Raw genomic sequence first — 26,843 nt, 5'->3', positions numbered from 1 at the left:
TGACCTCCGCAATCAATTTCGTGAAGACCCGGGGGGGGCTGTTGCTACCCCAAAGGGCAGCGCCTTGTACTGAAAGTGATGCCACTGAGATTTTATCTGGACTGCCACCCTGAGATATTTGAGGTCTTGCTGCCGGATCGGGACATGATAGTAAGCATCCTTGAGATCCAGGACCGACATGTAACACCGAGGGAAGAGGAGTTTCACTGTAGATCTTATCGTCTCCATCTTGAATGATGGGACTACTAGATACTTGTTGAGGCCTTTCAGATTTACAATCGTCCTCCAGGAATCGTCTGGTTTCTTTATCAGAAATAGGGGGGAGTAAAAGCCTTCCTTCTTTTCTTTTTCTGGAACTTCTTCCAGTACGAGTTTTTGTACAAGCGATAATACCTCCTCCTCCAAACTCTTTTGTCTTTCTTGAGATGATTGTACCGGAGTTTGAATGAATTTTTGTGGTGGCCAGTGGTGGAATTTTAACTCCAGACCTGACCCTACTATCTGTCGGATCCAGGTGCTGGATGAGATCCTTTCCCAGGCTGGGAGGAAGTGAGAGAGCCTTCCCCCCACCTGAGAAGGACCGTCACTGGGCGGGTTTTTTGGCTTCTCTAGGGGGCTTACTGAAATAGAAGCCTCTCCCTCCTCTGTATCGCCTGTCAGAATTGTTTCTGTCACGATCTTTAAATTGTTGCCTTCTGAATTTTCGGCCCCCCTGAAAGGAGCGCCGAAAGGCTTGAAATGGTTGTTTCGGAAAATTATTTTTTGTATCACTCGCTTTTTCCAACACTTCATCCAATGCCGGACCGAATAAGAAATTTCCTTCACATGGTAGAGAGCAAACTTTCATTTTTGCCTGGGTGTCCCCCGGCCAGCATTTGAGCCATACCGCACGCCGTCCAACATTGGTTAAGGCTGCTGACTTTGACGCTAGTCTGGCCGAATCTGCTGACGCCTCTGCGAGAAAGTCCGCCGCCGCTCTAATAGCCGGCAATGATTCCAGAATCGTCTCTCTGGGAACTCCTTGTTCTAAATGATCCTCCAAGTTGTCTGTCCATATCTTTAGGGACCTAGCCACACAAGTGGCTGCGATGGCGGGTCTTAGTGCGCCAGCCGAGGTTTCCCAGGCTGCTTTAAGGCAATTGTCCGCCTTTCGGTCCAGCGGCTCTTTTAGAAACCACAGGTCCTCAAAGGGTAGGGAAGATTTTCTGGCGACCTTTGATATCGCTACATCAATTTTGGGGGCCCTATCCCAGGATGAGGATGCCTCTTCCTCAAAGGGGTATCTCCTCTTCAGGGAATTCGTTATCTGGGACTTCCTTTCTGGCTTTTCCCATTCGCGTTTTATGAGTGCTTTTAGTTGCTCATTAACAGGGAAGGTCTTACGTTTTTTCTTTTGTAGCCCACTGAACATGAGATCTTGGGCTGTCTTTTTTGTCCGTTCTTCTACTAGCCCCATGGTAGATATAACTGCTTTAATGAGTTCATCCGTAGTCTCTACTGGAAACGTATCTTCCCCGTCCGAGCTACTTCCTGAATACTGCGACTTATTTGAGTCGTCCTCTGACCCTGTAGAGTCTTGTTGAGAGACCCCTGAGGGGCTTGATCTCCTAGTTTTCCTCTCTGTATCTACCGTTTGTAATGCTCTTACTGACTTGGAAACTTCTGTCTGAATTATAGCCCTCAGACTATCCGAAAATGAGGGTGTCTCCTCCGCTATGGTCTTGTTAATGCACTCCTGGCATAACTTTTTGTTCCAGGCTGCTTCAACGGGACTTTTACATAAGGCACATTCTTTATTTTTTGACTTTCCTCTACATTTCTTAGGGACCTCCTATACTCCATCCCGCCAATGTATATAAGAGGAGGAGGAGAAGGAAAGAGGAGAAAAGAGAAAGAGAACAGACATTAGATTACTGGACTTTCTCGAAGTTCACTCACCACTCGGACGCTTCATAGAACGGGTACCGGATCTGGAGGTTGGCTGGTCCTTTCACTGTCTCCCAACGAGACTATGGACCCCTCTTTCCTGCGGTGACGATCCGCCCGTGCGCTGCCCGAGTGGCTCACACTGCTGCTGCGGCGTGTCTTTGCTTTCTCCTCTGAGCACGACCGCCTCTCCTTTGCTTCCTGGCGTGGTTGCACATGCTCTGGCGAAGGGCTCTCCATTATGCTGCTTATGGCTGCAAGCAGTCACCTCCAACTCAAAATTGGTGCTGTGACGCCTGCTCGCCTTCTCTGGCGATCTTAAATAGCCCCTCTTTTTTTTTTTTTTTTTTTTTAGACCACCTGGTCTCGCACCTGCCCTGCTTGCTGTGTGGACGTGCGCGCGCGTGCGTGCCTCATGCCTCTGCGTGCCCCCCCCGGGACCGAGCACACCTTCTGACTCTCCCAGGCCCCACGGTGCTGTGCGCGCCGCTACTTCCGGGTCGCATGCAACCACTTCCGGTTCATCGGCCATCATGCGCGCTCCCAACGCGCGCCCCTCCCGGTGCGGCCATACGAACCCGGGCCGGGTGAGCGCCCGGGCCCTGCTAGCTTCGGTGCCCCCAGACACCCCTTACCTGCGCGATGGACCCCTTCCTGACCTGACTGCAGGTACACCCTTTCGCTGCGGGGTCCGGTGTCTGGTCTTCAACAGGGAGGGTACACTGTCTGTGGCCTCCGTGGAGCTCTCTGCCCGGGCACCGATGTGTCTCCTGGGCTGCATGGCCACTGTATGTCGACAGGGAGGGAACACTGCAAGTGGCCTTCCTGGACCTTCTTTGTGTGCTGTCATCTTGGAGGGTGCACCGCCAAGGTACCCCGTTTCGCCTGGGCATCTGCCCTACCGGCTGTGGCCATGCTTTCGCTCAGGGGGGACATAGGCATATATGGCCCCCGAGGCGACTACCGGTACCCGGCGTCGGGTGTAGCAAACCCATGCCTGCCATTAATCACCCGACCCAGGTCCAGGCATCCTCTTCTTCGGAATCTTCAAAGAGGCTTTCATCTTGAGGGTTCCCCGTCGAGGACAGGAAACCAACTGATGCGGAGAGAGGAGCCGCCCCTTTTATCTTGAAGGTTTCCTGTCCTCGTAGGGCGGATCCCCTCTCTCGTGGTGCCGTCATGTACCATGGAAAAAGAAGGGTTTTGGATTCCAGGCGAGAGACTGGCTGGACTATTACAGGGGACTCAGACAGGTCTTTACTTCGATCGGTTGAGAAAGGGTACTTCGCCTCAACCAGTTTTTCCAGTAAAGCGCTTATCCGGTCGCTCCCTGTGCCGATTAGGCCTGTTTCACACATCCGCTTTTTTCAGAAATTGGCCGATTTTGACTGACGCCAAAAAACTGATCTGCCAAAAAAGGGGCGGATCCGTTTTTTTCCCCCATAGACTTACATTAGTGGCGGATCTTGACTGACGGTCGTCTGTCACACCAGTTTTTTGACGGATCCGCCAATATTTTATCGTCTCCCAGGCGGATGAGACGGACACCGCAACGTTTTTTTTTTTTGTTGACGGTCCACTATTTTCAACTGCGCAGGCCCAGCAGCTTTTCTCAGAGAACATTTTTAACCCTGAATGCCGTTCCAGGATCGTGAAAAATTCTCTCTCTCTTACTTTTTTTCAGGCAGCGGTTCCTTGAAATTTTATCCTTCGCCGGATCCGTCAAAACAACGGTCCGGTGGCACACGTTGATGTGAGAATGGAGACTGATCCGTTTTCCGCCATTTTCGCGGATTGCAACTGACATCAAAAACGTATATGTGAAACAGGCTTTAACTATATCCCAAAACTCCGGGTGAATGGAGGACGCTTAGCTTTTTTTTTTTGTGAAAGTCCACCGAATTCGGATCTAAGGAGACGTCCGATTCATACTTGGAATCAAGTTTGGTACCAATGTCTGGAGAGGGAGGACGAGAAACAGAGCTCACGGACGTCAGGGCACGTGAGTGTATGGGAGATGTAATACGTAACCGTTTCATGGACGCTTGTATATTTCTAGATTGTGTGCGGCCCCCTGCTAGCCGACTGTTCCCGTGTAGAGGAGAGTCCCTCTGCGTCAGACGTACAAACGCCACGATCCCCAGAAGGAACACTTAAGGATTCAAGCGCTTTGGCCAGAGAAGATGTTGCTGCGGTCTTTGGACGGTGCAGGGTTAAAGTGGGGGAACCCTAGATCCACTATGCCCTTAACCAGGTGGTGGAGAGGGAACGTTTGCATCCTTGCATCATCCGCTTAACAGTGATGATGCAGTGAGGGCTGCTCAAATGCCAAAAAGGGGGTGTCTCTGTACATCCACAGAGTTCAAGCCCCCCGGATGGCCAGGGCTAGTTGTTCGGCATTAGGCCTGGTTGCAGAAGAGGATACATGGAGGCGACACTATGTGCTCGACTGTTGTTGGTGCAGGGAGATCGGTGCCCTTTAAGCGACGTGTCGCCCCTAAAAATCAGCCCAGGCATGGCATCCCACGTCGCAGGAGAGGATACGGGGAGGTGACACTCACCGGGCGCGCCTGTTGATGGTTCGGGGAGATCAGAACCTTGAAAGGCTCCGTCGTCCCATTCATTCGTGGAAAAAAAGAGTAAAAAAGTAAAAAATTTAAAACTTAAAATTAAAAAAAAAAGTCTGAAGACCAGACCAGTGTGCCTCCTACGGATACTAAGCAAGAGCTGGTTCACAGGGAGCCAGCATGAGGGTGTATACTGCAGGGGAGGAGCTAACTTGTCTCAACTTAGTGTCAGCCTTCTAGTGGCAGAAGCATAACTGTGTCCCCCAATGAGGCAAAGGAGAAAAGGCAAGACCTCCTCTGTTACTGTGCAATGTTTATGGGAGTCAAAGCTGTTAGTCTCCCATTAAATCACAGAGGACTAAAAATCAATAAGCATGTAGAAAAAGAAAACTGAAAAAAAAAAATGCAGGACAGAAGTTATAAATATTCCAGAAATGGTGGTATTTCTTAAGTATTTCTTAAGTTCAAAGGGCCGTAGTCTTTATCCCCTTAACAATCGTCAATGTCTTAATTGTGCTTATGTAAAGTAGACGTGGGAAAAGTTATTTATTAACTATTTTGTGCAATACGACTGATTTAAGCTCACAAAAACTTAAAATTTTGAAAATTGCAAAATGTCAAAATTTCTGTTTTTTTCCATAAATAAAAGCAAGTCATCTCGAAGAAATTTTACTACCAACATGAAGTACAATATGTCACGAAAAAAAAAAACAATCAATCAGTGGGATCCATTGAAGCGTTCCAAAGCTATAACTTCATAAAATGACAGTTGTCAGAACTGTAAAAATTGGCTTGGTCATAACGTACAAAATTGGCTCTGTCACTAAGGAGTTAAGCCTGTTCCCCCTTTGTACCATTTTGTCAAGTTATTTTTTGGGGTTTTTTTTTTAGTGCTGCACTTGTATTTTATATGTATGTAAATCCTCTTCATATGTACAGCACCGTGTAATTAAAGGTGCTTTAAAATAACTACTGTATATACTCGTGCATAAGCCGAGATTTTCAGCCCATTTTTTTGTGGCTGAAAATCCCCCTCTCAGCTTATACACGAGTCATATACCTGGGGGTCGGCGGGGGAGCAGGGGTGTTACAGATCATACTTACCCCCCCTGGCGCGGTTTCTGCAGCCCCCCCGCATCTCCACGGTCTCCCTTCCTGCCTTCAGCGGTCACATGGTGCCGCTCATTAAACTCATGAATATGCACATATTCATGAGTGTGATGAGCGGTATCACGTGACCGCTGAAGGCAGGGAGACCGTGGAGAAGCGGGGCTGCAGAGACGAAGCCAGAAGGGGGCAAGTATAGCGATATTCACCTGTCCCCCGGTCCACCGCTGCTCACTGCTCTCTGCTGCGTCATCTGTCTGTAGCGTTTAGCCAGCAGAGGGTGCGGTGACATGGTTAGTGCGTGTCGTGCCCTCTGTTGCCTGAACGTCACTGACAGACGACGTGTGGCAGACAGCGGTGAGCAGCGATGGACCGGGGGATAGGTGAATATCTCAGGTGCCGGGTCCTGAACAGGAGAGGTGAGCATGGCATATTTTTTTTTGCAGCAGCATATGGGGGCATAATATATGGAGCATCTTATGGGGGCAGCATATGGGGGCATATTCTATGGAGCAGCATATGGGGGCATATTCTATGGAGCAGCATATGGGGGCATATTCTATGGAGCAGCATTATGGGGGCATATTCTATGGGGCAGCATTATGGGGGCATATTCTATGGGGCAGCATATGGGGGTATATTTTATGGAGCAGCATATGGGGACAGCATATGGGGCATATTCTATGGGACAGCATATGGGGGCATAATCTATGGAGCATCTTATGGGGGCATAATCTATGGAGCATTTTATGGGGGCATAATCTATGGAGCATCTTATGGGGGCATAATCTATGGAGCATCTTATGGGGGCATAATCTATGGAGCATCTTATGGGGGCATAATCTATGGAGCATCTTATGGGGGCATAATCTATTGGGCATCTTATGGGGGCATAATCTATTGGGCATCTTATGGGGGCAATAATCTATGGAGCATCTTATGGAGGCATAATCTATGGAGCATCTTATGGAGGCATAATCTATGGAGCATCTTATGGAGGCATAATCTATGGAGCATTTTATGGGGGCATAATCTATGGAGCATTTTATAGGGGCATAATCTATGGAGCATCTTATGGGGGCATAATTAATGGAGCATCTTATGGGGCCATAACCTTTATGGAGCATTATATGTGGCATTTTATTCTATGGAGCATCTTATGGGGGCATTATTAACCTTTGTGCAGCATTATATGGGGTGTATTTTGTATGGAGCATCTTATGGGGCCACCATGAACTGTATGGAGCATTATATGGGGCTCCTGATTCAATATGGATATTCAAAAAGATTTAACCTATTGATGTCTCAATTAATTTTACTGTTATTGGTATCTATTTTTATTTTTGAAGTTTACCAGTAGCTGCTGCATTTTCCACCCTAGGCTTATACACGAGTCAATACATTTTCCCAGTTTTTTTGTGGCAAAATTAGGGGGGGGGGGGGGGGGTGTCGGCTTATACACAAGTATATACGGTAATAAAACAAAAATACTTGTTATAAGAGATAGAGTTTACTGTACCTGGTAATGTTTAAGGGAGCCATTGATAAGAAGAGAGGACTGCTTCTCCACCTTCTCTATAATTGCATGAGCTACTCCATAATAAGACTGAGACTGCTCGGCATCAGCTTGCAAGCTATATTCATCATCAACATCTTGCTTTGCAGTCCTGAAGTAGAAATAAACAATCGGTGACATGACTTTATTATGTTATTCTTTTTAAATGTCCATGAAATCCAACAAATATTACTTGAACATGTAACTGCAACCAGATGAATCAGGAACTTTTATGCTATAACACCATTTCCGCACAAAAAATTATTATAGCTCTGGCAAAAATTAGGAGACTATTGCAAAATAGGGATTTTTGTGTACTTACCGTAAAATCCTTTTCTCCGAGCAAATCATTGGGGGAAACAGACAGTGGGTGTTATGCTGCTTGCCACTAGGAGGACACTAAGTAAACACAGAAAAAAGTTAACTCCTCCCCTGCAATATACACCCTTTGCTGACTGGGAATTCCCCAGTTTGGTGAAAAAGCAGTAGGAGCATTAAACGAATGACAATCATCATAACTCTGTCAAAGCCTAATAATGCTACAGTAGGCCAAAAAGGGTTGGTGCTGTTTCCCCCAATGACTGGCTTGGAGAAAAGGATTTTACGGTGAGTACACAAAAATCCCTATTTCTCCTACGCCTCATTGGGGGACACAGACATTGGGATGTCCTAAAGAAGTCTCTGGGTGGGGAACATACAATTGACAATACCCCATGTACCACTGACTCAACTCTGTGGTACTGCCCATTGCAGGATGCGTCTGCCAAGAGCTGCATCCGCAGAGGCCTGAGAATGAAATTAGGTAATGTTTGTAAAGGAATGCAGGTTGGACCAAGTCGCAGCCTTGCGGACAGGCCTGAGAATGAATTTGGTAATGTTTTGTAAAGGTATGTAGGCTGGAATAAGTCGCACTGAGCGGATAGAATGCGCCTTAATCCTTGCTGGGACAGGTGTGTCCCAGACACGGTAGGATTCCTGAATAGCCAAGCAAATCCACCTGGCTAGCGTGGTTTTTGAAGCAGCTAGACCCTTCCTATGCGCCTCTGGAAGTATGATCATGGCAACTGACTTGCGGAAGGGAGCCGTCCACGAGATGTATCGTCTCAGAGCCCTAACCACACTGCATCAAGGGTATGGAGGGCCTTCTTAATGCGATGGACCGGTGCCGGACAAAAGGAGGGCAAAACAATTTCCTCAGAGATGGAAAGAGGATACGACTTTGGGCAGGAAGGAAGGGGACGTCCTGAGAACTGCCTTGTGCTGATGAAAATTCAGGAACTGATGACGGCAGGACAGGGCCGCCAATTCCGAAACTCGTCTGATTGACATACTTGCCACTAGAAAGACCGCTTTCCAAGAGAGAATAGGTAGTGGTACGTCCTGCAACGGTTTGAAAGGAGCCTCCTGTAAGGCCCCGAGAACCAAGTTAAGGTCCCATGATTCGAATGGCCCTTTATAGGGAGGCGCTACATGAGAAACTCACCGAATGAACGTCTTGACCTGAAGTTTGGTGGCAATTTTGCATTGGAATAGCACTGACAAGGCTGAAATTTGGCCCTTGAAAGAGCTGAGTGCGAGGCCTGACTTTAATCCAGACTGAAGGAATTCCAATATGGCAGGAATGGAAAACAATAGAGGGGATCGACCATGATCCTTGCACCACGAAAAGGTTTTCCAGGTGCGGTGATAAATGCGCATGGACAAGAACTTCCTAGCACTAATCATGGTGGAAATCACATCATGAGAAAACCCAGCCTGTGCTAGAATCCAGGATTCAACAGCCACACCGTCAAAGACAGGGTCCCGGAGTTTCGGTGGTACATCGGACCCTGAGAGAGTGGATCCATGCGATCTGGAAGTCGCCAAGGGAAGTCGGCGACTAGTTGTACTAGTTCTGCGTACCATTCCCGGCCAATCTGGCGCGACTAGGATCACTGATACTTCCTCTGCTCTGATCTTCTTGATGAATGGGAGAGGGGGAAAGTTGTACTGGAGTCGGAACTGGTACCACGGCAGAACTAGGGCGTCCGCTCCGATGGCGCCTGGATCGCACAATCGGGCAACGAATCGAGGAATCTTGTTGTTTAGCCTTGAGGCCATGAGATCCACATCCGGAATGCCCCAACGACGGCAAATCTGCTGAAAACCTTCCGGATGAAGAGCCCACTCTCCCGAGGCAAGGGCTTGGCGACTGAGAAAGTCTGCCGCCCGATTCTCTATGTCCGTGATAAGGATCGCCGAGATGAGTGAACGGTTGGTCTAAGCCCAATGGAGGATGTGACTCACTTCATGCATGGTCAACCTGCTCCAAGTACCCCCCCTGACGGTTGATATACGCTACAGCTGTGGCACTGTCAGATTGGATCCTGATGGGGAGACCTGCGAGATGGTGGAAACTCAGTAGGGCTAATTTGATCGCTCGTATCTCCAAGACGTTGATGGGGAGACGTGACTCCTGAATTGACCAACGACCCTGTGCCGTGTGGTGACTAAACACCGCACCCCAGAAGACTTGCGTCGGTGGTCACCACCAACCATCGTACTGGGAGAAAAGACCTCCATTGATTCAGGGAGGATTTCAGTGTCCACCACTTGAGGGCTTGTCTGATCCGCAGGGACAGAAGGGGAAGACGGGTTTTTGTCTCGTCAACAGCAAGGCTTGTTGCAAAGGGTGGAGATGGAATTGTGCGAATGGCACCGCTTCCATTGCTGCCACCACCTTTCCGAGAACTCATGCTGAAACGAATAGAATGAGAGACCGAACGGGAAAGACTCCGCATTGCCTGTTGCAAAGCTCGGGCCTTCTCTGCAGGGAGAATGACCAATCCGAGGGAAGTGTCCAAGACCACTCCCAAAAGGGAAATCTGCTGGGCCGGTGTTGGGGAAGACTTTTGGAAGTTTATCTTCAGACCCAGGCGAGAAAGAATATTTACTGTGATATCCGCTGATTTCTCGCAGGCTGGAAGGGATGGACCCGTGATTAGCAAGTCGTCCAGATATGGCAGTACCACCTCTCCCCGAGCGAGGAGAATGGCCATGACAGCCGCCATGGCCTTGGTATAGACCCTGGGGGTGGAGGCAAGACCGAAGGGCAAGGCAACGAACTAGAAGCTTTCTTCTCAAATTGCAAAATGCAGGAACTGCTGGATGACAGGGGCTCTCCCCTTTTGCATGGAAGCGACACCGACCGGAGGAATTCCATTCGGAATCGCCGTACTTTGACAAACCGATTTAACAGTCTGAGGTCCAGTATGGACCGCATCGTTCCTTCCTTCTTTGGAACAACAAAGAAAGGTTTGAATAAAAACCGCTGAACCATTCTGAATGACAGCAGACAGACGCCTACTTTGACGGTGTCGGACGGATACCACAACAAGTCACTGAGTGGAGGATCTATGGGATCTGCTTTCTTAGATCCAGATGCTGTTGGCCTGGGTTTCTAAGAGCAGTTAGGTCTGTGAGAGACCTGGGAACCGCTGTCTCCACGTGGGGACCGACCTGATCCGGAAGAGAAGGTTGTGGAGGACCAGCAGGAGCTGTTGCGAAAAAAGGTCAAAAAACTAGTCGAAGTCTAGAGAAACTAGAGAAGTCTTTAATCTCTTGGAGGTGGAATCTGCCCGCCAGTCGCGTAGCCATAGGGCTCTACTGATGGAGACTGCATTAGTGGTTGCCTTAGCAGCGCAATTAGCGACATCTACTGCAAAATCCCCTGCGTGAATTATCTGCTTGGAAGGCAGTAATTAAGACTTCTGCCCAAGTGGCCATGCCTTAGCCACTCAAGTTGCCGTGAAAGATGGGAAAAATGCCGCTCCTGAAGCTCCAAAAATTGAACTGGCGAGGTAGCCAATTTGACGATCGGAGGGGTTTCTGACTGAAGAGCCCTCAGAAGCGGATCGAAGCATTTTAGGAGCAAGGCACAATACAGGAGAATTCACCGAGGGGGGACTGTAACCAATTCTTCAGCAGATATGGAGTAAAGGGGTATCCAGTAGAGTTGAGCGACTTTGGTCGGATCGGGTTTCATGAAACAAAATTTGTTTCAGATGATACTGGTCCGACTAGGGCAAAAAAAGTCGGAGTTTCGTCCGAAACCCGACTCCAATGCAAGTCAATGGGAAATAAAAGTCGGCATTGAGCGGATGACATTCATCCACTCAATGCCGACTTTTATTCCCCATTGACTTGCATTGGGGTCGGGTTTCGGACGAAACTCCGACTTTTTTTGCCAACATCAGAAACTTGTTGGCTGACTGTCAGAGAATCAAGCGATTCATGGACATTTGGGGAATTCTGAGGGACTGAGTTGTCAGACTCAAATTCAGAGACATGTTCTCCGCGATCATTAGGAGAGGGAGAGCGAGAGACAGAACTCGCAGTTGCTGAATCGCGAGTGTGACTAGGGGACGAGTCATTGGTCCACTTTCTAGAGACCTGAGGATCTCTTGAACAAGCACGGTCCCTGCAGGCGGATGGTTCCCGGCCATCGCCAAAGCCCTCCTCAGGCGGTAAAGACACGTTCTGACTTAAAGAGGATTCCCGGAGGAGTCTATAGCCTTGGTCACTGACTCCACAGACCGTGACAAGGACGCGGCCCACACAAAGGGACTAAAAGCAGGGAGCACCTTGCAGCGGTGGCGGATGGCGCTTTAGCACAAGCCGGGTCGCAATCTGTGCATAGCAGATTAGTCTGGGTACTGAGCAAGGCAGTCTTGCAAGAGGTACCAGTGGTAAAGAACGCAGTGCGCTTCTTATTAGCCCCTTTTTTTGCTTCTTTAGACTGAGACATAGTGCCCGTGAAAGGGTTACAAGCAGAGCCTAATGGTGGGCGGCGCTATGTAAATTGGCGCCTAGTAGCCCGAAAAGCCAGGGACTAAATTTTTGGGCCTACCAGCGGCGAGAGCCGGGTGAAGGGGGGAGCCGCCGGTATGCCTCCACTGAGACTCGGTCAGTGCTACTCCCAGGGGACCAGGACCCGACCCCATACCTCCAATACGGTGCTCGCACTGTTTGCGCTGTCCAGGAGCCTGCAGGTTTCATCCTATTCCAGATTCTGAGGTAAAAAAGCTCCCGGGCGAAGTAGCAGACCCGGAGAGGTTGTTACAGGGGTATTGAGCAATCGATCCACCCTATGGGCAGGGGGACGGAGAGCTATGGGGCTGATTCAGGGTATCCGAAAGCGCTGGTCAAGTCTTCTCCGTGTGTTCGCCCTCATATCTGTGTGGGGTACCGGGACCGTAAAAGCACCATCGCCAGAAGAATCAGCCCCAGTCGTCGCAGGAAAGTGTACGGGGAGGTATACTCCGCGTGCATGCCTGTTGTTGGTTTGGGGGAGAGCGGGCCATAGAAAGGAACCATCGCCCCCTTCACTCCGTTAATTAAAAAATAAAAATTTACAGAAAATTCAAAAATAAAAAAAACGGTGGGATCTGAAGCCAGACCCAAGTGCCTCCTGCAGACACTAAGCAAGATCTGGGGAATTCCCAGCCAGCGAGAGGGTGTATACTGCAGGGGAGGAGTTAACTTTTTTCTGTGTTTACTTAGTGTCCTCCTAGTGGCAAGCAGCATAACACCCACTGTCTGTGTCCCCCAATGAGGTGTAGGGAGAAATTTGCGTTTTGTCTTATTTTTCTCTTTATAGGTATATTTTTGTGTAAAATGTAAATTGCTCTTTTATTCTATAACCTACTGACATGTCTTCGAATTTCCGAGCGCTAAATTTTGTAGTTATTTTCAAAAAACGAGAAATGGTCAAAATAACAAAAAAAAATTGCAGTGCTTGCATACGTCAAATAATGCTAAGAAAACAAGTTCATAATCATTTAGAAACAATACTAATTTTTTAACTTAGGAAGCGTTCAGAAATCAATATTTTTTGGAATAACCGCGATTTTTAATCACAGCTATCATGTGTCTTGGCATACTTTCCACCAATCACGCTGCTTTTGGGTAACCTTATGCCACTCCTGGTACAAAAAATTAAGTTCTTTGTTTGATTAGTTGTGACTATCCATCTTGCTATTGATTACATTCTAGAGGTTTTCAATGGTGTTCAGGTCTGGAGATTGGACTGCCCATGACAGGGATTTGATGTGGTAGTCCTTCATCCACACAATGATTGACCTAGCTGTGTTGCATGGTGCATTGTCCTGCTGGGAAAAAAAAAAAAAAAAAAGTTCTCAGAGATGGAGAACATTACCTGAGCTGAAGGAATCAACGGTTTTTCCAGGATAACCTTGTATGCGGCTTGATTCATACATCCTTCGCAAAGATTAACCTCCCCAATTCCAGCCTTGCTGAAGCATCCCCAGATCATCACCCATCCTCCACCAAATTTCATAGTGGGTGCAAAACACTGTGGCTTGTACGCCACTCCAGGTCTCCGTCTAACCATTAGACGACCAGGTGTTGGGCAAAGCTGAAAATTAGACTCAGAAGATTACATTAGTCCAGTTCTTTATGGTCCAATCCTTATGGTCTTTGGCAAACTTCAGCCTGGCTCTCCTTTGCTTCTCATTGATGAAAGTTTTTTTTCTACCTTTACATGACTTGAGCCCTACCTCTTGGAGCCTCTTATGAACTGTTCTTGCCATGTACTTCACCCCAGCTGCCATTTGCCATTCCTTTTGTAGGTCACTTGATGTCATCCTGCGGTTGCTGAGTGACATTCGAATAAGATGACGGACATCCTGGTAAGTGGAGTTGTTTTCACCCTCTGCTGGTCTGTAGCTTTGTTGTCTGCTGCTTGACCTTGTTGCAATGGACTGCCATCTTAGAAATTTTAAGGATGGGGCAACATGACGCTCACTGTATCCCTCTGATTGTAAAGCCAGAATTTAGCCCTTCTTTTCCTCACTCAAGATTTTTCTTTTCAACTCTATTGGCTTGGTTAAAAGTTATTTTTTCATTCCTATTACTTTTGGGATATTACTAGCACTTGTTTTGCCATCCATCTTGTCTTATTGCAAGAGTATTGTGAACAACACAGCAAGGTTTTTATACTTTCCTTCGTTAAATGAGGTTTGGTTCAGGTGATCACCTAATCACAAGCTAAGCAGTATGAGGTGTACTCTGGTTGGAATTCAACTGACACTGGAATAGAATAGCTGTCAGACATGTAGAGAAGCGGATTTTTATAAAACTGTGCAGTGGTCTCAATTTTTTCCAGAGCTATATGTCTATATCTTTTATAATACACCGTATTTTTTCTGATTTTAAGACGCACTTTTTTTTCTCCCAAAATGTGGAGGAAAATGGGGGGTGCGTCTTACAGCCTGAATGAACCAAATCTGGCTGTGGTGCGGAGCAGCGGGTCACAGAGGCAGGAGCCAGCGGCTGCGGCTAACTACTGTGCCCCCTGCTAAACAGAAATTAATATTCACCTCATTTTATGCCCATGGAGGGCAATGAATATTAATTTATTTTTGGCATCTTGGTATGATTGGCCCAATCCTGTTCCTGGTATGAATGGCCACATCCCATTCCTGGTATGATTGGTCTCATCCTTATCCTGGTATGATTGACCCAATCCTTTATCCTGGTATGCATAGGCCCCATTCCTTCTCCTGGTATGACTGACCCCATCAGAAAAGATTAATAAAACAAACCATTACACTTACCTTCCTCCGCTCCCTTGCAGAGTCCTGCTCCGTTACCAGCAGCTGCTTAATGCTTGTAAGCAGCGCATGGCAGGGACGTCATGCGCTGCTCGCAAGCAGAGCACAGCTGCCAGAATAGTCGCTGGAACGGTTCATCGCAAAGAGCACTAAGTAGTGAGTATTCATTGCTCTTCAGCAGCGAGCAGTGTCAGCCAAACCCTTCCTGCCGCTATTGGCAGTCACGTGCCGATACTATTCTGAATATTCATTTCTCTCGAGCATTGGCATACGTGACCGCTGGTAGCAGCAGGAAGCCAGTGGCTGACACTGCGCGCTACTGAAGAGCAATGAATACTCACTGCTCTCTGCGATGAACAGGCCCGGTGAGTATTCAGGATGCTATGCTCTGCTTGTGAGCAGCGCATGACGTCCCTGTCATGCGCTGCTTACAAGCATTAAGCAAAGGAGCAGGACACTGCAAGGGAGCGGAGGAAGGCAACTGTAATGGTCTTTTTTTTTTTTATCTTTTCTGATAAGGCCATTCATACCAGGAACGGGATGGGGCCATGCATACCAGGAACGGGATGGGGCCATGCATACCAGGAACGGGATGGGGCCATGCATACCAAGACCAGGATGGGGCCATGCATACCAGGACTGGTATGGGGCCAATCATATCAGGATAAGGATGGGGCCTTCCATTCCAGGACTGGGATACACCAATCATACCAGGATAAGGATGGAGTGTCATGGCATACCAGGACTGGGATGGGGGCCGATCATACCAGGTTAAGGATGGGGCCCTGCATACCAGGATAGGGATGGGACCATGTATACTTGGACGAGATGGGGCTCCTGCATACCAGTATAGGGATAAGGGCAATCATTCCTGCCAGGATAAGGATGAGGGGGACCATTCCTACCAGGATAGGGATAAGGGGGCCATGCATACCAGGCTAGGGGTGAGAAGGCATGCATACCAGGATGGGGATGAGGGCCATGCATATCAGGATAGGGATAAGGGAGCCATGCATATCAGGATAGGGATAAGGGAGCCATGCATACCAGGATAGGGATAAGGGAACCATGCATACCAGGATAGGGATGAGGGAGCCATGCATACCAGGATAGGGATGAGGGGATATTTACCAGGATAGGGGATATTAAGTACAGAATTGACATTTTTTGCTTCAGTTTTTTTTAGTTCCTAATTTCCTCCTGTCACTATTATTAAGGATGGAACTCAACTTTTGTTTCCACTTTCAGTTCCAGTTAGGAACTTGCAGATCTTTGGCGCCCCCTTTACTTTCAGGTCAGTCAGGGAACTGCATCTAGGTTAAGTGGTCACCAGAAAAGCTGCCTTGTCGCGTACTGGATATCGGGCACTCTGCAGTGAGGACGGTATGTGCATCACCAGTCCCATGCCGGAAATACATATATAAACCTCTGATCCGTCACTGCGAGGGTTCTCCAATACCACCAGGACGCTGCGCTGCCACCAGTTCCTCGTTTGATACTAAAGCCTATCAGGAACCAACCCACAGAGTAGCATGATTTGACGCGGTGTACCTGTCGGTTCCATCATAGAGCAAAACTAGTAAATTTATAAGTATAGAAGTATATCCAAAAAGATATAGGCAGTGTTTACAAAAATATAAAAGATATTACAAAAGGAGACAAAACACAGTATGTACAGACAGTTACAAATAAAAGGGATTAAAATAAGAAACTTACTCTCTCTCATGTCCCAGGCAGGACGTGTCTATAAAGGGGAGGAGGGACTTCCCAAGGAAAAATGATTCATCAGCACAGTGTCTTACCTGGCTCTCCTGGCATCTGACACCTCTCCAATTGAGCGTCTGAGCTTTATGCTTTTTCCCAGAACCAAGGGACTCCTCCCTTGCTGACCTCACTTGGTGAGCTGTGTTAAAGGACGTACACCCCTTTTGAAAAGTTATTAAAACTCATATCTTTCCATAACTTTGGCTGGGGGGCTCACAGGGTGATGACAGGGGCATTACCTTTTCCGATGCGACGTGAGCATTGATTTGAGACCAAATATGGCATGCCTGTGTGCTACTGGTGGGCAGAAACTCTTTTCCTGGATTCTGATGGCCGCACCGGCTGCAAAACGCTGCCGTACATAGACCTAATTCTACCGATATATATACTTTTCCCATCTCTACGCTTATTGTGTGCTAATAAATTCGACCTAGAATAGACAAAGGAAATCTTGGCTGGAAAAAAAAAATGCACTTAACTGGTCAGATGCAATAAAAATGACCAGCTGCTGAAGGGAGGGGAGAAGTGGATAAAGTTTCACAGGAGCAGGGGATCGCTGGTGAAGCTTGTTCTTTATAAACCAGTGGGGGGGGGGGAAGGGCAGTAATTCATGTCTGGATGTGTACCTGGGATATCAGGAAATAACTAATTTTCCTGACACCTCCTCTAAAACCTAGGTGCGTCTTATAGTCGGAAAAATACGGTATATATTATAAATATATTTATATTTTTATTTAATGACAAAAACAAGTTACAGATGATAAACCAAGATTAGAAGTAACCTGGAATTAAAGTTAAAAGTATTTAAGACAGTAATTAGGTATGACCCTTAGCAGTACTAAAACGAGCCAGATGCCATTTTTGACCTAACTGAAGCAGCATGCCAGCGGGTTTTTTTCTTTATTCTCTGCCAGAGTGGTACCACTAATGTAATTTCCCTGCCCCTAGTAATATACTTACTAGTCGTTGTCTTCTGCTGGTAAGTCACAACTCAAAGCAAGTCTATGAGAGCCAGAACGAGGAAGGCATAGACTTACATTGAGCGCTTGTGTCGTTAGCTCTCATGTCCTCAGTCAGTCAGGAGCAGCGGTCACAAGAAAGTGGAATGGGACCGAAGCACTGACAGAAAAGAGCAGAAGATGGCAGCTGACAAGTATTTTACTAGTGCCATGCAACAGACATTAGCAATACCACTCAGACGGTGAAAAAAATAAAAACGGGAGTATAAGAGTATAACTCTACAGTGATCAAATGATTCTACCTGTGATCTGCTACCTACAACTGCATGACAACCCGGGCTGCTGCAAGAATACTTCTCTGCCAAGTGTAGGATTACGGAAGTACTAGTTAAGTAATGCCCTCATTTAATCTTTATAGAGGCTCCAAGCTGAAATCAACTATTTAAATACACTATAGTTTACGTTGTAATGAAAGAGCAAGAAAAAAAATAAGGCATACTCAATTATCTGCTTGGCACTGTCATCTGTATTCAAACCCAAACGCTTCTTTTCATCAGAGTCCAGTCTGCTAGATTCATCATCCTCATCCTAGAAAGAAAAATAAAAAACAAACACATATGGTGCAGTATTTTATTGTAGAAACAAGCAGCTGCTCAAACATCAAATTGTTGTTTAAGCTAACAGTTTTGGTATTTCGTATGTGGACTCATGTATGACCACACTGCTTCACTGATTGACAATCAGCGGTTCCCAATCAGGCTCACAGATTCCATGGCCATTCATCCGAATTTGTCACTGTGGGGATGAAGTCATTAAACTAACGCAAAATATTTAAAATCCATAAGGGGGGGGGGTGTCATACACACCTTCACAAAAACCATGATAGAAAAAAACCCACAAAAATGAAAATTCATTATTAAATATTAACCCTTTCACAATGGAACCAATTTCCGTTTTCATTTTTCCCTCACCCTCTCAATTTGTGGGGAAAAAAGCAGGTTTTTTTTGTGGGGGGGGTGGATTGTTTTTACGGTGCACATTGTGGTAAAAATGACTGCAATACGAATATGATCATCAGTACAATTATGGCCATACCCAACATGTTGAATTTTTTATTTAAAAAAAAACAAAACATTTTGGGGGTCGTGTTGCCATTTTCCAAGACCCGTAACATTTTCATTTTTCGGTTGATGTGTGAGCTGTGTAATGTTATTTTTTGTAGGGTTTTTTTATGGATCCCATTTTGGGTAGATGTGACGTTCTGATCGCTTGTCATAGCATTTTTTTGTAGAATTGCAGAGATATACTGTATAAAAAAAAACAACTGATTTTGGAGCGTGAATTTTTTTTTCTTCATTTATGATGTATACCGATCAAGTTAATTATTCTTATATTTAGATAGACCGGACTTTTCTGAACGTGGCAATACAGTGTATTTCTTTTAATGTCATCATCTTCAATCGGTAAATAGTGAGCGGATTTGAACTTAAGGTTTGATTTCCCCACTTATCACTGTTCTTAATAGTCCCTTCAGGGGCTTAAAGCAGCAATCTTTTGATTGATTGTGCTACATACAGCAATGCCACAGTATCGCTGCATACAGCAAAAATCACGGTCTACTTTGAAGTCCTGCCACCGGCAGGGTTTCAATGGAGCTCTGTATGGTCAAGGACTGAGGTCTTCAACAGACCACGGCTGTCATAGCTATGGAATGTCATGCACCCAGTGAGAGTTAAATGCTGCTGTCAGAGATTGACACGGCATTTAACAAGTTAAGAATCGGAGGTCTTCAAATCCCTCCGATTAGAAATGTTGTATAGTTCTCCTAATTCGCTATGTGGCTTACCCCATGTACAGGGCTTTGGTTATGACCATTCACATGGTGACAGTTAGCTAGTTGCTAGTGGTCATAACCATGGATACCCAAACTTCAGCTATGCCCTGTAAAAGGGGTAAGCGACATCGTGAATCAAAAGAACTATACTACATTTCTAATAGGAGGTACTTACTAATATTATTACACCTACTATATACTGGGATTGGTTCTTGGAGATGGGAATACCCTTTTAATTTAAATAAACCTATTTTTTCTGGACTGCTAAGGGCACAGTGTTCTGTGAGCGGACGTGCCACTGGTATATCCCTTTGGGTGCCAACCACCGCGGTTAGGTAGGGAAAGATGTTTCATGGTGCCTGTAGGCCCCTTCCCATACATAAAATTCTGTGTTCTACTAATTGAAGATAGTCTCTTATCAGTGTTTTGAGTTATTAAAGAATGATGGCCCTTGTATAACTTTTGTGGATAATCTTCATGTTAATAGTTAATATTTAATAAAGGACTGAAAATTTTATTTTTTTTCAATATTGTTTGTGGTCACCTAGGGATGAAACACAGAGAACCACATTTTCCGGATCTATGATGAAAAACGACTAAATGCACATACTCCATTTAGCATCACATTGTAAAAAGTCTTAAAAGTTTAGAAGGTGTACGACACACAATCTCTCTCTCTAGTGCTGGAATACTACACTTTATCTGCAGAGATTATTTCACCAGTAAAGGCCCTTTTACATTTAGCGATGCACCAGTGATCCGACCAGCGATCCGACCCGGTCAGGATCGCTGGTGCATCGCTAAATGATCGCTAGTGAGCTTTCACACAAAGATCTCACAGCGATGCAGCAGCGACGCAGCGCACGATACTCACCTTTCACACACAGCGATCCTGACGTCCTCCCGCCCGCATCCAGCGTCGCTCGTCTCACACAGCAGGAAGCCCAGCAGGAAGCAGATGACGAGAAATGGAGCCACCCAATCTTGCGTGATCAGCGACAGACAGCGGGGGAGCCGGTCGGAGGTAAGTATCACACATAGCGATATCGCTATAACGTCACAAAATCAGTGACGTTTTAGCGATATTGCTAGCGATATCGGTATGTGTAAAACCCCCTTAACTGGCAGGACTGTTATCTTTCTGTGCACCTGACCAACTAGCAATTCTCTGAAGCAACTACAGGACAAACCGGCGCCGTGGGCAGATAAAACATCTTTCTCTATTATCCATACAACACACATACCTCTTCTTCATACTCTGAGCTACTTCCCTCGCTGTCAGATCTCGGAGCTACTTCATATCTGAGGAATTAAAACAAAGATCAGAGTGGACTTATAAAATAGCAACATATTACAAATGATTTGCATTGGCAGAACACAAGAGGAGAAAACACAACAAAAAATACATACAAAACATTACTTATTCTAGTTTTGTCCATTACTTTATATCAGTTGAGTAGTGAGCCTAGGGTGTTGGCTAAGTAAAAACCCCAGTCACAAACCAAACCCCCCAGCTCTGCTGCGCTGTACTTATTACTACAGAGCAGAGGCACCGATCTGGTGCGTAGTCTATTTTTTTCCTCAATGATGGGTCAAATAGGCAACTGATCTAAAGGAAAGTATAACGCCTTTAATTGTTTTTGTCAACTTAAATTAGTATTGATCCATCAGTTGGGTTTCAGTGTCCAGACCACTACTTAATAATAGGGCTTTTAAGGGTTTGTAAAATGAAACAAGAAAAAAGTTTACTTAAGAAACTTAAAACAAATGGACAAAAGTTACTTACCCCGGGTTCATCTCCAGCCAAGTCTCCAGCTGACTGGCCTTGGGTGCTTCTGGAGCAAGAAGCACTTTCCCTGTTTCCGTATGAATAACCTTCACAGGTAGGTCGCTCATCTGGCTACTTTCATCTATTAGCTGAATGATGGAAAAAGAAGAAAAACATTGCATTACCATTAACATGAAAGCTGATGTTAACAAAAGTTGTGAAAGAAGCATCAAACTAGGTGAGGGACTGTCAAACCCTGCTGCAAAGGTGAAACTGTGGAAGACAGTTACATTTCACAGGTCATGCACCATGGCAAGACCAAGCACAGCGATAAGACACAAGGTAGTTATACTGCAGCAGCAAGGTCTCTCCTAGGCAAACATTGCAAAGCCAACTGGAGTTTCAAGATGTGCTGTTCAATCTGTTTTGAAGATACACTAAGAAAGAGGCAACATTGAGGACAATAGACAACGGTAGGCGAAGGAAAAAGTGCAGCAGATTAAAGGCACATCATGTATACCTTCCTTTGAAAATCAAAAATGTGCAGCAGGGTCAGCAGCTCAAAACTGGCAGCAACCAATGGGACCCAGCAACATAAATCTACTGTTCGGAGATTTCGGACCAGCCTATGTCACCATGGATCTAATCCTTATAAACAGGGAGGAAATGGTTGAGGAGGTAAAAGTGGCTGGGACCCTAGGAGGAAGCGACCATGCTATTCTAGAATTTTGGATAACTAGAGGAGGAAGACCTGTGAAGACTCAGACTTCAAGGTTAGATTTCAGAAAGGCAGATTTTAAGGGATTCAGAAAGAGAATTGGAGGGATCCAATGGCTGGATATCCTTAAAGGGAATCTGTCACCCCTTTTTTGAGATATCATATAATGACATCATTCAATTGTGTGTCACATAAGGATTCGCTTAGTACTTTTGCTTCCCCCTGACCCCGCATCTTTCATGCATAAATACCTTTTTTATATCGGTTCAGATGTATGTAAACTGCCACGGTCCGATGGGCGGGGCTTATTCAACTGCTCCCCCCCTCCATGTCTTGCTCTACACAAGAAGAAATGCGTAGAACAAGACAGGGAGGGGGGGGATTAGTTGAATAAGCCCCGCCCAGCGGACCGGACATCGGCAGTTTACATAAATCTGAACCGACATAAAAAAGGAATTTATGCATGAAAGATGCGGGGTCAGGGGGAAGCAAAAGTACTAAGAGAATCCTTATGTGACACACAACTGAATGATATCATTATATGTTATCTCAAAAAAGGGGTGACAGATTGCCTTTAAGGACAAAAATGTCCAGGAAGGATGGGAAATCTTGAAAAATGAAATTCTCGAAGCACAATCGCTATCAATTCCGAAAAGAGGGAAGAATAGGAAGTGTTTAAGGAAACCAGGATGGATAAACACAGAACTTAAGAACATGCTAAAAAGTTAGAAATAAATGTTTATAAAATGGAATGAGGTGGGGCATATCTAAAGAATATAATGCTGTCTGCAGAAATTGCAGGGCACGAATCAGATTATCTAAAGCTGACAATGAATTGAGGCTTGCAAGAGATGTCAAAAGCAATAATAAAGGATTTTGGGGATATGTCAAAAGTAAAAGAAAAGTCAAAGATGCTATAGATTTTTACAGGGTGAAAATGATGAAATGGTAAGACAGGATGTTGAGAAGGCCGAACTTTTAAATTCCTATTTTGCATCTGTTTTCTCTCAGAAAGGAAATGTAACATCAACGGTTCTTCACTGTCCTATTAAGGGAATAGAAGAATCCAGGATATCTATAAACAGAAAGATAGTGAGGAAACACTTAGCTAACCTAAATGAATTCAAGTCTCCAGGTCCAGATGAATTACACCCCAGAGTACTGAAGGAGATAGCAGAAGAAATTTTTGAACCCCTCTCCATAATCTTTGAAAATTCTTGGAGAACAGGAGAAGTCCCAAAAGACTTGAGAAGAGCAAATGTTGTTCCTCTCTTCAAAAAGGGGAAGAAGGTGGACCCAGACAACTATAGGCTGGTGAGTGACTTCTATACCAGGAAAGATCTTTGAACAAATTATTAAACAACATGTAAGTACTTGAATAAGAATGAAGTGATTAAACAGAGTCAGCATGGGTTTGTAACTAATAAGTCATGTCAGACTAACTTAATTTCCTTCTATGACAGAATCACTGATTGGGTGGATCAGGGAAATGCTGTAGATATAGTATATCTTGACTTCAGCAAAGCATTTGACAAAGTATCTCACACAATCTTTATTGAAAAAATGACGAAGTATGGAATGGACAAGGCAACTGTTAGGTGGATTCATAACTGGCTTAGTGATCAGACCCAAAGAGAGGTCGCAAATGGCTGCACATCCAGTTGGAAGAATGTCTCAAGTGGGGTACCACAGGGCTCTGTCCTGGGCCCTGTATTGTTCAACATCTTTATCAACGATTTAGATGAAGGAATTGAGGGTAAACTGATTAAATTTGCTGATGACACAAAGCTAGAAGGGATAGCTAATACTAGAGAAGAGAGAGAGAGGATTCAAAAAGATATAAATAAACTGGAGCAGTGAGCAGCAACTAACAGAATGGTTTTTAACAGGGAAAAATGCAAAGTACTACATCTTGACAATGAAAAAAACATATACAAAATGGGAGGAATAGGGCTAAGCAACAGCACATGTGACCTCATCTGGAATACTGTGTCCAGTTTTGGGCGCCACATTTAAAAAAAAAAAAAAAAAAAAAAAAAGACATCAGCAAACTGGAGCAAGTTCAGAAAAGAGCGACCAGAATGGTGACCGGTCGGCAAACCCTGTCTCATGAGGAAAGGTTGCAGAATTTGGGAATGTTTAGCTTGCAGAAGAGAAGACTGAGAGGAGACTTAATAGCTGTCTACAAATATCTCAAGGGCTGTCACATTGTAGAAGGATCATCTTTATTCTCATTTGCACAAGGAAAGACTAGAAGCAATGGGATGAAACTAAATGGGAGGAGACACAGATTAGATATTAGAAAAAACTTTTTGACAGTTAGAGTGATCAATGAGTGGAACAGGCTGCCACGAGAGGTGGCGAGTTCTCCTTCAATAGAAGTCTTCAAACAGAGGCTGGACAGACATCTGTCTGGAATGATTTAGCGAATCCTGCTTTCAGCAGGGGGTTGGACCAGATGGCCCAGGAGGTCCCTTCCAACTCTACGATTCTATGATTCTATGTAAGAAAACATTGGAACTTGGGTGCACAAATATGGCAGTAGGTGCTCTGGACTGAGAAATCGAAATAATCATGTGGCTGTAACAGAAGGCTGTTTGTTTGCTGAGAAACTGGAAAGTGGCACAATAATTAAAGTTTCCCAGGCAACAGTGAAGCATGGTGGATATGCCCTTAAGTTTAGGGAGGGAGAGGAAGAGGTTCCTCTTTAAAAAATCAAGGGCTCTGTAAATACAATATGGTGACAGAAAAACATTCCAAGCAATACCATGTGCCGAAACAGTAGTATACAATATAATATATTGCTGTACTTGGGCAAAAAAAAAAAATGGCATAAAAATTAGTGGTTTGTTTTTTCTTCTATTACGTGATCAGAAAATGAAAAAAAATTATGGCTAAACCTACATTTTAATATAAAAAATGGAATTTTCCATCTACTCGTTTCACTTTGTGTTAGATCATGATCTGAAGACTTAAACTTACTAAAATAACAAGAGATTATGCAAATCAATTTGCAGGACGTAGGCCTGCAGCCACAGCAATATTTTATGGCCGCTGAACAGGAGCTTTGCGAACCCGCCTACTATCTTGCGGCATCACTGGCTCCTCTTTATTAGCCGGCCTAGGGCGACATTATTATTTTAACACTAGATGGTGGCCCGATTCTAATGCATCGGGTATTCTAGAATATGTATGTAGTTTATTTATGAAGTTTTAATAATAATGCAATAATGCACCCCCCAATCCTGATATGCATGGTCCTCTCACCCCCCAATCCTGGTATGCACGGTCCCCTCACCCCCCTTTCCTGCTATGCATGGTCCCGTCACCCCCCTTTGGTGGTATGCATGGTCCCCTCATGCCCCAATCCTGATATGCATGATCCCCTCACCCCCAATCCTGATATGCATGGTCCCCTCACCCCCCAATCCTGATATGCATGGTAAACCCCCTCACCCCCCAATCCTGGTAAGCATGGTACCCTCACCCTCCAATCCTGGTATGCATGGTCCCCCTGATCCCTCTTTCCTGGTATGCATGGTCCCGTCACCCCCCTTTCCTGGTATGCATGGTCCCGTCACCCCTCCCTTTCCTGGTTTGCAAGGTCTCGTCACCCCTCTTTCCTGGTATGCATGGCCCCCTCACCTCCCTTTCCTGGTATGCATGGTCCCGTCACCCCCCTTTCCTGGTATGCATGGTCCCGTCACCCCCCTTTCCTGGTTTGCATGGTCCCGTCACCCCTCTTTCCTGGTATGCATGGCCCGCTCACCTCCCTTTCCTGGTATGCATGGTCCCGTCACCCCCCCATTCCTGGTATGCATGGTCCCCTCATCTCCCTTTCCTGGTAAGCATGGTCACCCTCACCCCCTTATCCTGGTATGCATGGTCACCCTCACCCCCCCTTACCTGGTATGCATGGTCCCCCTTCCCCCCCCATTGGTGGTATGCATGGTCCCCTTCCCCCCCCATTGCTGGTATGCATGGTTCCCCTCACCCCCGTTGCTGGTATGTATGGTCACCCTCACCCCCCTTTCCTGGTATGCATGGTCCCCCTCCCCCCCCATTGCTGGTATGCATGGTCCCCCTCCCCCCCATTGCTGGTATGCATGGTCCCCCTCCCCCCCATTGCTGGTATGCATGGTCCCCCTCCCCCCATTGCTGGTATGCATGGTCCCCCTCCCCCCATTGCTGGTATGCATGGTCCCCCCTCCCCCCCATTGCTGGTATGCATGGTCCCTCCTCCCCTCCCCATTGCTGGCATGCATGGTCCCCCTCACCCCCCCATTGGTGGTATGCATGGTCACCCTCACCCCCCTTTCCTGGTATGAATGGTCCCCCTCCCCCCCATTGCTGGTATGTATGGTCCCCCTCACCCCCCATTGCTGGTATGCATGGTCCCCCTCACCCCCCCCCCCATTGCTGGTATGCGTGGTCCCCCTCACCCCCCCCATTGCTGGTATGCGTGGTCCCCCTCACCCCCCCATTGCTGGTATGCATGGTCCCCCTCACCCCCCCATTGCTGGTATGCATGGTCCCCATCACCCCCACCCATTGCTGGTATGCATGGTCCCCCTCACCCCCCCATTGGTGGTATGCATGGTCACCCTCACACCCCTTTCCTGGTATGAATGGTCCCCCTCCCTCCCCCCCATTGCTGGTATGCATGGTCCCCCTCACCCCCCCATTGCTGGTATGCATGGTCCCCCTCACCTACCTTTGCTGGTATGCATGGTCCCCCTCACCCCCCTTTGCTGGTATGTATGGTCACCCTCACCCCCCTTTGCTGGTATGTATGGTCACCCTCACCCCCCTTTGCTGGTATGTATGGTCACCCTCACCCCCCTTTGCTGGTATGTATGGTCACCCTCACCCCCCTTTGCTGGTATGTATGGTCACCCTCACCCCCCTTTGCTGGTATGTATGGTCACCCTCACCCCCCTTTGCTGGTATGTATGGTCACCCTCACCCCCCTTTGCTGGTATGTATGGTCACCCTCACCCCCCTTTGCCGGTATGTATGGTTACCCTCACCC

The 26,843-nt window shown here is 46.4% G+C and overlaps 1 protein-coding gene across 4 annotated transcripts in view; it reads right to left on the bottom strand.

Annotated features, from left to right (window-relative positions):
* Nucleotides 1-26,843, bottom strand: part of SMARCA2 (SWI/SNF related BAF chromatin remodeling complex subunit ATPase 2) — a 356,753-nt gene that overhangs the window by 252,133 nt on the left and 77,777 nt on the right. For all 4 annotated transcript variants that reach the window (XM_073542600.1, XM_073542602.1, XM_073542601.1 and 1 more), the window contains exons 10-13: nucleotides 21,112-21,242; nucleotides 20,570-20,627; nucleotides 17,991-18,079; nucleotides 7,120-7,267 (exon numbers count right to left, since the gene is read on the bottom strand). In XM_073542600.1, the coding sequence (XP_073398701.1) occupies nucleotides 7,120-7,267; nucleotides 17,991-18,079; nucleotides 20,570-20,627; nucleotides 21,112-21,242 (426 nt within the window). The remainder of the gene's footprint in view (nucleotides 1-7,119; nucleotides 7,268-17,990; nucleotides 18,080-20,569; nucleotides 20,628-21,111; nucleotides 21,243-26,843) is intronic.

Source organism: Dendrobates tinctorius, unplaced genomic scaffold (assembly GCF_039654945.1).
Source record: "Dendrobates tinctorius isolate UK_male_01 unplaced genomic scaffold, ASM3965494v1 ptg000128l, whole genome shotgun sequence".
Taxonomy (NCBI): Eukaryota; Metazoa; Chordata; class Amphibia; order Anura; family Dendrobatidae; genus Dendrobates; species Dendrobates tinctorius.
This window is presented reverse-complemented; position numbering and strand designations above follow the sequence as displayed.